The sequence below is a fragment of the Vicugna pacos genome, chromosome 2 (genome assembly GCF_048564905.1).
Source record: "Vicugna pacos chromosome 2, VicPac4, whole genome shotgun sequence".
NCBI lineage: Eukaryota > Metazoa > Chordata > Mammalia > Artiodactyla > Camelidae > Vicugna > Vicugna pacos.
In genome coordinates, this window is record NC_132988.1 from 81,710,004 (window position 1) to 81,722,252 (window position 12,249).

Here is a 12,249-nt window from a genome sequence, read left to right on the forward strand (position 1 = left end):
TGCAAGCACCATGAGGATTTTGCACTTCCAGCGCCAAAAACAGCCTGTAAGCGGGTTGGCACACAGGTGCTTTCGTTAAGTACTCTAGGCATTATTCTAACACAGTATTATTATCTATTAAATTATCCTAACATATTAGATTTGCTGTATTACTGTCTACATTTTATAGACGTGGTGGCATCGTTAAGTAACTGGCCCAGAGTCACACAGCTTTTAAGCGACTTAGCTAGGACATAAACCCAGGCGCTCTTCCTCCCGGGGTCCCTCTGCACCTTAGCACTTGGCGTCTCCTGTTTGATTCCCAAACTCCATTCGCGCGGAGGCGTCAGGATGACGGGTGCCAGGGCGGTGCTGTGGACGGAGGCGGTGGGAGGGAGCGAGTTGGGCCTATAACTGAGGCTGAAGAGGGCGCTGCTCACCCTGACTCTTCTGGACGTCAGCGCACTAGACTCTGGGAGTCACTAGACTCTGGGAGTCACTAGACTCTGGGAGTCACTAGACTCTGGGAGTCACTAGACTCTGGGAGTCACTAGACTCTGGGAGCCCAGAAGGCAGAGCCGACAGACCTCGGCAGGCGTCCGGGCACGAGAGCGGGATGTACTTCTGCTGGGGCGCCGGGCGGCTGCGCCGGGAACAGGCGGGCCCGGGGGCCAACGCGCTGCTGCAGGCGGCCAGCGGGGAGCATCACTCGCTGCTGCTGCTGAGCGACGGCTCTGTCCAGTCGTGCGGGGACAACAGCCGGGGCCAGCTGGGCCGCAGGGGCGCGCCGCGCGGGAAGCAGCCAGGTGAGCGCCGGGACCAGGTGGGGGGCACGGGGCCGGGCAGGTGGCGGTGCGGGGAGCCGTGGGTCCGCGGGACAGCCGCAGACGGCAGAACGGGGCTCAGCGCCGCCTGCGCGCAGTCCTGTCGGTTTCGTTTCCTGGACTCGCCTCGGGTTTGTTTCGGTTTCCAGGAGTTTTATCTTTAGAAGGAAACTGAAAGCCGAACTAAACTGGACCGCGTACCTCTGAACAGAGGTGCCTTTCGTGACCAGTCCTGTCCTTACCTATGAGAATCTATCTGGAACAGGGTGACCTTCCAAACGTGGTTTGTGGTTTGGTCACCTGTAACTCCCTCAGAAATACCCTGGGGCGTCTTTTTACTTAAAGTTAAAATATATATATATAATAACATTTTTCCTATTATTGATTATTGTAGAAACACAGGGAAAGAAATCGCCTATTATTCTAACACCGAAAGACAACTAATATTTTGATGCATTTCTTTTTTGCCTTTTTTCTATTATATAGTTAATCTTGATAAAATCATGTCATTATACAGTTTGTATATGCAGAATTTACACAACTCTGTAAACTGAGTTTTCACCGTAGTATCATGAATATAATTCCCCTTTATTATATATTTTTTGAAAATAAATTTTAAATTGTGTAATGTTCTAGGCTCTGAGAATACAATTTAATAATTTTCCTTTTGTGGAATTAAGTTTTTTTCTCATTAGGGGCTTTTATAAATAATACTAGATTGACATATTGTAAGTAAATATTTGACCAAATTTCTGATTACTTATTTAGAATAAATTCCAAGAGTTGTGTCTGGGAGGAAAAACTTTTCCTCTACCCTCTTAGTTCTTGTCATGAGGGCCTGTGAACTAAACTGACAAAGACAGGTTAACAAGAAAAAAACTTACAATTTTATTAATATTTTATGTGCACAGGAGTTCACAGAAAAGAAGTGAAACTCAAGAAGTGGTAAGACTTAACAAAGTGGTTAACAAAAAACAGGGGATTTGGATTTTGAGGGATGATCAATTGTGGGGAAGTGACTTTGAAATAAATGGGGGAAACTAATGGACGATAAGGGATTATTTTGCTATTATGCGGACTCATCTCAGTGACATCTCCGGTGATAATGGTGATAAGAGTCACTCTTCTCTTCCTGGTATGGAAGGGGGAAGGTCTTTACAAGTGGAATTTATGCCACCTTCACAAATTTATGCTTCTAAATTGGCAAGAGGAAGGCAGAGAACTCTTCCTGCGTCTGTTGATTCTCAGTTGCCTTCAGTTCAAAATAATCCTTATGCCAAAGTGGCATGTTTGGGGTGGCATATCCTTCTCCTCAGGTGGAAATGACGGACAACATGGTTCTTAATGCCAAATTGTTCTCCAGGAAGGAGGTACCAGTTTCTACCTCCATGAGTGTATGAATCTTTGGGAATTTTTTTCTTGTTACATAGTTTGAGGAGTAAATCATTGAAAAGGATAAGATCGCAAGATTAAAAAATAAAAAGAAACTTAAGTACTAACAAAAACTTTACTGGTAATGATACGCTTAACTCCAAACCTCTAATAACTCAGAGACAAACACATTGGGAGAACAGTTTATATTGTCTTGTAGGAAAATGTGATCAGGTTTTAATTTGTGGACATACTTGACCCATCCTCAGGCGTATTACTGCACTCTTCATTGTAAGAGGGTCTGGCATTTGCCTCTCACACACAGGCAGGCTCCCTGCCTGTTTCTTCCTGAGCAAAGGATTCACTGTTCTCACTGGTCAGGGCTGGGAGTTGAGAGGAGTGGAGGAGAGGTGATCCCATCTTCTCCCTGGCTCCCTTTATCTGCCTGCATTTTGCCTCCACTGTCATAGAGAAATGTTAGGCCAAGTATCAAGGCCTTGCAGGTTCCCCTCCTACACTTGCCCACTCTTTTGAATAGCAGCTTTGTTTTCATAAAAACAGTGTCACACACTGAGCCTATTTCTTTCACACCTTTGGGGTGGACTTTAGGCCTTGATTTAAGAGTCACTGGAATCTTTAAAAAAAAAAAAAGACACAATTTCTATTTACAAACCAAAAACAGACTCATGGACATAGGAAACAAACTGTGGTCACCAAAGGGGAAAGGTCGGGGAGGGATAAATTAGGGGCTGGGGAATGACAGACACACATTACTATGTATAAAGTAGGTAAACAACAAGAACCTACTGTATAGCACAGGGAACTGTATTCAGTTTCTTGTAATAACTAACAGATAATGGAAAAGAATCTGAAAAGAAAAAAAATGTGTATATATTTATATATAACTGAATCGCTTTGCTGTACACCTGAAACTAACATTGTAGATCAACTATAGTTCAATAAATTTTTTTAAAAAAGTCATTGCAAGGGATGAGAAATCCCAGTGACCCTTCTCTTTGAAGAAAAGTACTTTCTTGAACTTGGTATTAAATTAACAATCTTGTGGGGGGGGCGGTTATTTTGTTTTCTTTCCTAAAGAACCAATTCCAGCGTTGAAAACTCTTCATGTTGCTCTTGTGAGCTGTGGAAAGGAGCACTCCCTGGCTGTCTGTCGTAAAGGAAGGGTCTTCGCATGGGGAGCTGGTTCTGATGGACAGCTGGGAACTGGAGAATTTAAGGAAATAAATTTCATCCCTAAGTAAGTATCTTAATTCATTTAGTGTTTTTGAGTTTCTGTGCCAGGCACCATACAAGATGCCAGGGGACAAAAATGACTATGACAGACACAGTCCCTAACCTCAAGGGTTACAGTGCAGTGAGAGAAGGAGGCTGGAAAAAACATGTAACACTAATTATTAGTTAATTGGAGTCCTGTGAAGGAGAAGGACAGGTTGAAGTGAGAACTTGTGACCCTTTGATCTTACTCTTATGTACTGGAAATAACCGTGGGCCCACTTGGTGGTGTAAAGATTATTTTAAAGTGAAAATATTTGAGTTTCAGAAGATGCACCAAGACCTCTTATCTGACCAAAACAGAGCCTCCTGAAAATACATCTGCTGTTAATCCTCTTTGGAGGGAGTTTCCTATAAATTCAGCTGTTGTGAAGACAGGCTGCACAATCAGCATCAAAAAAGCCCAATAGAGGTGGGAAGGGACAGACTGGGAGTTTAAAATTTGTAGATACTGACAGGCATATGCAGAACAAATAAACAGGATTATACTGTATAGCACAGAGAAATATATACAAGTTCTTGCGGTAGCTCACAGCGAAAAAAAATGTGACAATTAATATATGTATGTTCATGTATAACTGAAAAATTGTACTCTACACTGGAATTTGATACAACATTGTAAAATGACTATAACTCAATAAAAAAAAGTTAAAAAAAAAAAAAAACGCCAATAGAGCCTTCCATATGCTTCCACTGAAACCCTAAATCCCCACTCCTTTTCCTCAGTTGATATATATAAATCTTTACTCAGGCTATGGCACAAATTTTCCATTCCTTGGAGTGTCCATCCGTACGTATAAATAAACTTTTGTCTTTTTTCCTGTTAGTCTATTGTCAGTTAATTTGCAGGTCCCCAGTCATTGGACACAAGTTGGAAGAAGAAAGGTTTTCCTCCCAACATAACCTTTTGCCTTGTCATAAGCTGCTGGATCCTAATACTTTACTTAGTAAAATCCGGGGGAAAATCATATCCTCACACACAGCTTCTTAGGCCAAATTATATAACAGGCAGTCTGAATTGTGTGTTCATGGATTATATACATTGGGAATTTTCAAAAGCATGTTTTTTTAATAGTAGGAAGTTATCTCTCGTTACTTTCCCTGGCCATTAAATTGTATAAGAGATCACTGTGGCTTGGAGGAAAGAGCATTGAACTTGGGATGAAAAGACTGAGATTTGAGTCTAGTTCTACAGCCTGATACCAATTGACCACTTTGAGTTCTCCTAGGTTTAACCATGTGAAATTGCTGATAGTTATGTTTTTGATGCACAAAAATGGCAATTTAATAGGAATCAACCTAATGGTTTCTTTAATGGTTTCTTTATCTCACAGGGTTCAGGTTAGGTGATGCAGGTGACAGTGCTCTATAAATTCTAAAGCCCTGTGCTGTATGTGTATGAAGAAATTTCTCTTTATTTAGGCTGATAAGGATAGGGTAAAAGTTAGTACATTATAGAATGCATTACAAGTCTAATAAAAATCACTTTTGCATTATATATTGCTTTGAGTTCTGCCCTGTACCTTTGTACATGTTGATGTCATGTTAAAGACAGTTTGAAGGCTTTGGAATAATTGTATTGCAGAAATACAAGAAAATAAAAAATTTCCCCTATACACGTGGGATAGTTTTGACCATATTGGTGACTAACTGTAAAGAAGGATTAATAGAGTTTGTATCATTTTTATTATAGGAAGATAAAAACTCTGACTGGTATAAAAATTATACAAGTTTCCTGTGGACACTACCACTCCCTGGCATTATCAGAAGGTAAAAATGGCTTCTTGGATCTCCTAAGTGTCATTAGGAAGTGATTTTTTGAGTACTAATGGTACATGTTGATTTTTAATGCTTTGGGGTTCATTTTGATGCATTTAGAGTTAAAAAGAAAACTTAGGTATAATAACATAGAAGTCTGAGATGTGCTGGCATTTCTCTGGGTAAATAATTAAGCATTAGAGGGGGAGGAGGGTATAACTTAGTGGGAGAGTACGTGCCTAGCATGCATGAGGTCCTGGGTTCAATCCCCAGGACTGCCATTAAAAAATAAATAAATAAATAAATAAATAAATAAATAAATAAATAAATAAATAAACAAACAAACAAACAAATAAATAAACCTGATTACTTTCTCCCCCTTAAAAAAATAATTAATCATTAGAAGAGCTTGATTTTTGACCTCATGTAAATTATCCATCTCTGGTCAAATTCAACGTAAAGTATTGTTGGTTTTTTCCCTCCCCAGAGTATTTATTGAATACTTACAGTGTTTCCAGCAAAGAGGAGATAGCAGTGAATAAACCCAGGACCCTAGTTTCATGGAGCTTATATTCTGGGGGGATGTAGGGGAAGTGTGCCTTAAACACACAGCCAAGTAGCTGTGAGGAATAACGGGTAAGGGCGTGGAGTGAAGTGAGGAACAGAGAGGCGACGTGAACAGAGACCGAAAGGAAAGGAGAGAGAGAGAGACATGGTGCTGAGCCTGTGGTCCAGAGAAGAATGATCCAGATGCACGGCCATGCCCAGCAGGATGCTCAGGAGCAGCAGAGGGATCTGGAGAAGGAGCCAGGGGAGATAAGGTCTGAGGAGTGGTTGTGGGGATACTGGTGACGTGAGGCTTCTGACCTGTTGTGAGAAGAGGCCTTTTATTGGCGATGCAAGCTCCTAAGGGTTCCATCTGACTTATATTTTTCAAAGAGCACTCTGGCTGCTCTTTGGAGAAGAAAGAGCTTTGCTGGGAGCAAAGATGGAATCTGGGAGCCCAGTGAGGTGCTGTTAAAATTTTCCAGGAGAGAAGTGATGGCAACCAGGGAAGTAAGGTGGGAACAGTAGGGAGGTGAGAAGTGGTTAGATCCCAGATAGATTTTGAAGAGAAAGGCTCTAGTATTTGCTGGGTTGAAGGGTGTAAAAGAAAAAGAGTCAACGTTGGCTCCAAGATTTTTGGCCTGAGCAGCTGAAAGATCATGGTGACCCTTAGCTGAGAGGGAGAAGAAGTGTGGAGAAGAAGGGACTTTTAAAGGTAACCTTGACCATCCTCTTGCCTTTAGTGAGAATATTTTAACTTCCTTTATCACTGTTTTATTCTTTAAAGACCTTTAGAATTAGGGTGGTAGTTTCTCCTTGAATTTGGCATTCCAGTGTGTTTGCTATTCTGAGTTTGTCTTCCTTGTTTTTTGTAGATGGTCAAGTGTTTTCATGGGGAAAGAACATCGATGGGCAGCTGGGCCTGGGATCGGAGTTCCCCTCCCAAGCTAGCCCGCAGAGGGTGAGGTCCCTGGAGGGGATCCCGCTGGCGCAGGTGGCTGCAGGAGGGGCCCACAGCTTTGCCCTGTCTCTCTCTGGGACTTCATTTGGCTGGGGAAGCAACAGTGCAGGGCAGCTCGCCCTCCACAGGAGTAAAGTCCCAGGTAACGAGATAGTCTTGAACTTGTAGTCTGTCATGCTTTCTTTCTAGTTGGAAGACCAGCTCTGCAGAGGGTACTCTCAAAGGTTTAAACAGTGGTTCTCAAACTTTGTGACACATTAGAATCACCTTGGGAGCTATATTAACTTTGATTCCCGCTTTAGCAAATGACCACAAACTTAGTGGTTTAAAACAACGTAAATTTATTATCTCCTAGTTCTGATGGTGAGAAGTCTAATGTAGGTCTCACTAGGTTAAAGATCAAAGTGTCCGCAGGGCTGCATTCCTTTCTGGAGGCTGGAGGGGGATGGACTATTTTCTTGCCTTTGCCAGCTTCTAGAAGCACCCTCATTCTTGACTCATAGCTCCCTTTCTTCTCTGAAGCGAGCAGTGGCTGGTTAAGTCTTCTTCAAGTCACATTACTCTGACGTTGACTCTTCTGCCTCCTTTTTCCTCAGTTAAAGGACCCTTGTGACTACCTTGGGCCTACCTGGATAATCCAGGCTAAAGTCAACTGATTAGCAACCTTAATTCTATCTGCTTCCTTGTTGCCCCTTTGCTACATAGCCTAACATGTTCACGGGCTCTGGGAAAAGAACATGGGCCATTTGGAACGCCATTATTCTGTCCACTTTAAGAATGTTTAAAAATCCCAATGCCCAGGTTGGACCCCAGACCAATTAAATCAGAATGTCTGGAGATGCAGGCATCAGTCACCACTAAAGACCCCACAGGGGATTCCAATGTACAGCCAAGTTGGGGAACCACTATTTTAGAAGACTGCTAGCAGGAGGGGAAACAATCAGTTCCTCTGGCAACAAAGCTCCCTGTGAAGTCTTCCCCATGAATGCCTCTGTTCAGTTCTTCACATGTGGCTCACATATATTTAGTGCCTGTTATGTGCCAGTACCAGGCTGAGCTCTTACATCGCATTGCATTTAACATTATCAATGTAAATAAATAGCACAGGGGAAGATATACAAGATCTTGTGGTGGCTCATAGCGAAAAAAAAAATGTGACAATGAATATATGTATGTTCATGTATGACTGAAAAATTGTGCTCTACACTAGAATTTGACACAATATTGTAAAATAACTATTACTCAATAAAAAAATGTAAAAAAAAGTATTATAACATTATCAATGTAAATAAGTCCTCTTAATTTTTCCACTATTTTTGCATATTCGCAGAACATTTATTATGTGATAGAAATGAATACAACATAATGGAAATATTATTGGGACGGAAGGTCTTAAAGCTTAGCTTTCTAGGCCAATAGCCTTAGTCATTTCAGAAGGTTAAACAGCTTTCAGAAATAAATGCTGAAGGACTGCTTTTTTTTCTTTTCCAAAAGCAGGGCTTTCCCTCTGTTTTATAATACTTCTGATTGTTCACTTTTTAACTTATGTTAATGAATTACAGGATGATAAAAATCTTAAAAGATAGAAAACCACGAAATCTGAGTCTGTTTCTTACATGCTAGAGATTTTGCTTTCTTTCAACAGCACAAAGCTACAGGCCTCTTTCAGTGGGAGCACTGAAGAGTCTCGGTGTGACTTATATCAGCTGTGGTTATGAGCACACTGCAGTGCTTACCCAGGTAATCCACAACGTCTTGGTATTTTTTTAAATCCCAGAGCAATGTTACCACAAGGCGCATGGACTGATTATTGTGGAAAGCAGTATGTGTATCGATATCTCAACATATCCATTCAGTATACAGATCTCTGAAGAGAAGTTAACCAAATGTAAACCATGAAGATGTTAACATCCTATATAGCAAAAGCTAATTTCAGTTTTAGGAAATACCTTTAGATACTTACTAAATTAGAAATACAGGAGATAATCCTTTTAGCAGTTACTCATTTGTAATGTAGTTCTACACATGAAAAATATTATAAAAGCAACCAGGCAATCTTTACAGGTTTCAGTGGCCCACACTGCAGACTGGAACATTCTTTGTTCCACTTCTTGCTTAGCGCAGTTATGAGTCAGCTCCTGAATGTTTTTCCCTCTCCTTGCGCTGGCCATATGATACATCCCAATGGGATGGATTCCCTCCATAACTGTAACGAGTAGACTTGAAGTCTGTGTGGTTGAAATGTTTATTTAAAAACTAAGTATCTAAAATAATTTGTGTTATTTGTTTTAAAAGCATGTTTGGATTATACTGTTCTTAGTTGGCAGGAGAGATCTAGAATTGTTTTCATCTAGAATCATCTTTTGAAAAGGAGATTTATTTTCAGAAAAATGCTCAAATAAATAAAACAACCCTATGCTTAAATGTTAGTGTTACCCTTGAACCAGTTAATTTGTCCATCCATTCATTCTACAGACACGTATTAAGTGCCTAGTTCTTAAGGGAATGCCAGTGATTTTTTTCAAGTTTGATGTGTTAACTCTTCGTTCACTATTAGAAATAATAAATGTAGGACCCCTTCTCTTTGTATGGAGCTTTTATTTCCCACAGTGCTCTCATGTAACTCTCTTATGATGCTTAATCCTTTGGGTTTTAGTTACTTTTTTTTTTAACCGGACATGAGTCTGATCCCTCCTTTTTTCAACAGGATGGGAAAGTGTTCACGTTTGGAGACAACAGCTACGGACAGCTGGGACACAGCCCCACTGCCGAGAAGCGAGGGCCGCAACTGGTGGAAAGAATTGAAGGCCTAGTTTCACAGATAGACTGTGGAAGGTAAACGGTTTGGTTCTTTTTTTAAGCATGAGTAGAAAAGTGTCATATTTTATTGGTTAGAAATGACTCATGTGGAGTGTTATCAAATCTTAGGACCTTAAAATACGTGATTATTCTTTTTATACATCATTTTCCTTTCCTTCTTACAAATATAGTTTAACTTTTCTATTTGTTCTTCTTTATCCTAGACATTTCATTATTTAATAAGAATTTATTGGAAATCTACTGTGTATGGGCCACTTTACTAGGTGCTGGGGGGCAGGGGAGTTGGTTTATAAGAAAAAATAGTGGTGCTTGCATACTTGTGTTGATCAGACAAAATTAGAGTAATCTCATACGAGTAGAAGATGATGCATATTTGCATGTGTTTTCAGAGTTCTGTGTAACCTAAATTATGAGGGCACTTTAAATGTTACCTACCCAATTCAAACAAAAAAAGCTTACATTTAAAACACAAATGAGGGGGAGAGTATAGCTCAGTGGTGGAGCGCACGCTTAGCATGCAAGAAGTCCTGGGTTCAATCCCCAGTACCTCCAATAAAATAAATAAATAAATAAAACCTAATTATCCACCCCACCCCCGCCAAAAAAAAAAAAAAGAAAGAAAAAGACAAAACAAACAAATCAAGCTAAAACACAAATGGTAGAAAGCATTATAAAGACGCATCAATAGTATTTTGCCTTTAAGGTTAGTAATAAGTTAATATTCACCTACCATTTGTTTAGCCACATGATTTAGTATCCTCCCACCCTGACATTGTGATGCAGGACCTGGTTAATTAATATAAGATAAATTTGTCATTTTCTGTTGAGACATCATCTTTCTCAGAAAACCTGACTCATATTGAGTCTTCGTTATACTATACTCTCTCTTCCACAGTTATCACACCCTTGCGTATGTCTACACCACTGGCCAGGTGGTGTCTTTTGGTCGTGGACCAAGTTGCACAAGCAGCTCGCCTCGTCCAGGGACTCCGGCAGAGAACTTTGACATTAGCTGCCTGATTTCTGCTGATGGTATGAATGGTCCCACCAATTCGTGATTTTGTGTTAATCCATGCCACTAGAGGAGAAATATTATTCAGTTTCCTTTCAAAGGAGCACATAGAACTGTGGTTCTCTTAGTACTGTTATTTTCCATTTGTATTATATGCATTTTTTCTTATGCAGTGCTTCCTGGAGTATTTGGTAATCTTTTCTAAAGATTAAGGCATTACAAAAGAAGACCCCAAACCAGTTACTTAAGCATCAGAACAGTATATTATAAAATATTTAGTCAAACCTATTGTAAAGCATGACAACCTGGTTTCATTATGCAAGTGCATGAAAAATTAAATGTTAAGCTGAGTGAATATACAAGTAATCAGATAAAAATTAATCTTTTATGCTGTTTGTAGTCAAAATCCATTGCCAATAAGTAAGTAAATTTGGCTTAGTAATACATTAGATTTTTTAAAAGACTATTTTTTAGAGCAGTTTTAGATTTACAATAAAAGATTTTTTTTTTAAATAAGCATGGATTTATGACTTTCTTCTAGACCTTGTGGATGTTCAAGTCAAACACATTTTTGCTGGAACATATGCTGACTTTGTGACAACTTACCAGGTATCTATCACACTCTCTTGTTTCTTTTAAAAATTATTTTTTCAGCAGTATTCGAAACATTGTATCACTTGTACATATTCAAAAGATCCTCTTTTTGAATATTTCTTAAAAAATATGATGTAATTCTCACTTCTCCATTTGGCTTCCTACCAGATACTAACCATGATAGTACCAATGACTGATACGATTTGTAGTCACCCATGAGTCAGCGATCAAAGTACTCCAAGTGGGTCAACCCATTTAGTCCTCCTGTCAGCTCCAGTTGGCATTATCCCCCGCATTTTACACATGGAAACAACTGAGTCTCAGAGAGGTGGACTTACTCAGTTACACCGCCGAGAAGTGGCAGAGCTGGGCTCAAACTCAAGCAGCTCAGCTCCAAAGCGTACACTGTTACCCACCGTGCCGTGGTGCCCTCCTACTTGTCAGCGGAGAGAATTTTATTCTTCTTCTTCCCAGCGAGTTCTGAAATGTTTGGAGACAAAAGTATACGTAGTTATTTTCATAATTTGTACTTTTTTCTATTATTGGGAATGTTTAAAACTTGACGTCCATATAGACTCTTACTGTATACCTTGGGACAGAAAATGGTCAGAGGTAAAGGTTTCTGTGCTGCTGGGGATGGTCAGCAGGTTGCGCGTAGTTGCTCTGTTACAGCCACTCGGTCCGCCAGTCGACAAAGGCCTCGTGCCTGAGGCTGTGTTCTGGGGGCTTGGGGTAAAGTGAATAATACAAACAGGGTTGTCCTCATTCATGGCCTTTGGATTCCACAGGGAAGGACAGACAAGAAACACTTAAATGCAAAGTAAATACAGTTGTGTTAGAGAGTGAGAAGTCCTCTAAAGAAAATAAGACCTTTGAGACTGGTGGGGTGGGCTTCTTTAGAAATGTCAGCTAGGGAAGGCCTTGCAGAGCCTGTGACATGTGAGCAGAGATCGTAGCCAAACTTAGATCCAGAGAGCGTTCCAGGTAGAGGGTATTGCTCACAGAAAGGCCCTGGGGCAAGAAGTTTAGCATGTGCGAGGGGCAGAAAGGAAGCCCGTCAGGCAGAGCACAGCAGGAGAGGATGAAGAGCT

The 12,249-nt window shown here is 40.5% G+C and overlaps 1 protein-coding gene across 3 annotated transcripts in view; it reads left to right on the plus strand.

Annotated features, from left to right (window-relative positions):
* Positions 1-508: 508 nt before the first annotated feature.
* Positions 509-12,249, plus strand: part of HERC6 (HECT and RLD domain containing E3 ubiquitin protein ligase family member 6) — a 45,334-nt gene continuing 33,593 nt past the window's right edge. For all 3 annotated transcript variants that reach the window (XM_072943252.1, XM_072943259.1, XM_072943254.1), the window contains exons 1-8: positions 509-785; positions 3,273-3,432; positions 5,161-5,237; positions 6,647-6,874; positions 8,378-8,472; positions 9,440-9,567; positions 10,448-10,584; positions 11,106-11,173. In XM_072943252.1, the coding sequence (XP_072799353.1) occupies positions 596-785; positions 3,273-3,432; positions 5,161-5,237; positions 6,647-6,874; positions 8,378-8,472; positions 9,440-9,567; positions 10,448-10,584; positions 11,106-11,173 (1,083 nt within the window). In that variant the 5' untranslated portion in view covers positions 509-595. The remainder of the gene's footprint in view (positions 786-3,272; positions 3,433-5,160; positions 5,238-6,646; positions 6,875-8,377; positions 8,473-9,439; positions 9,568-10,447; positions 10,585-11,105; positions 11,174-12,249) is intronic.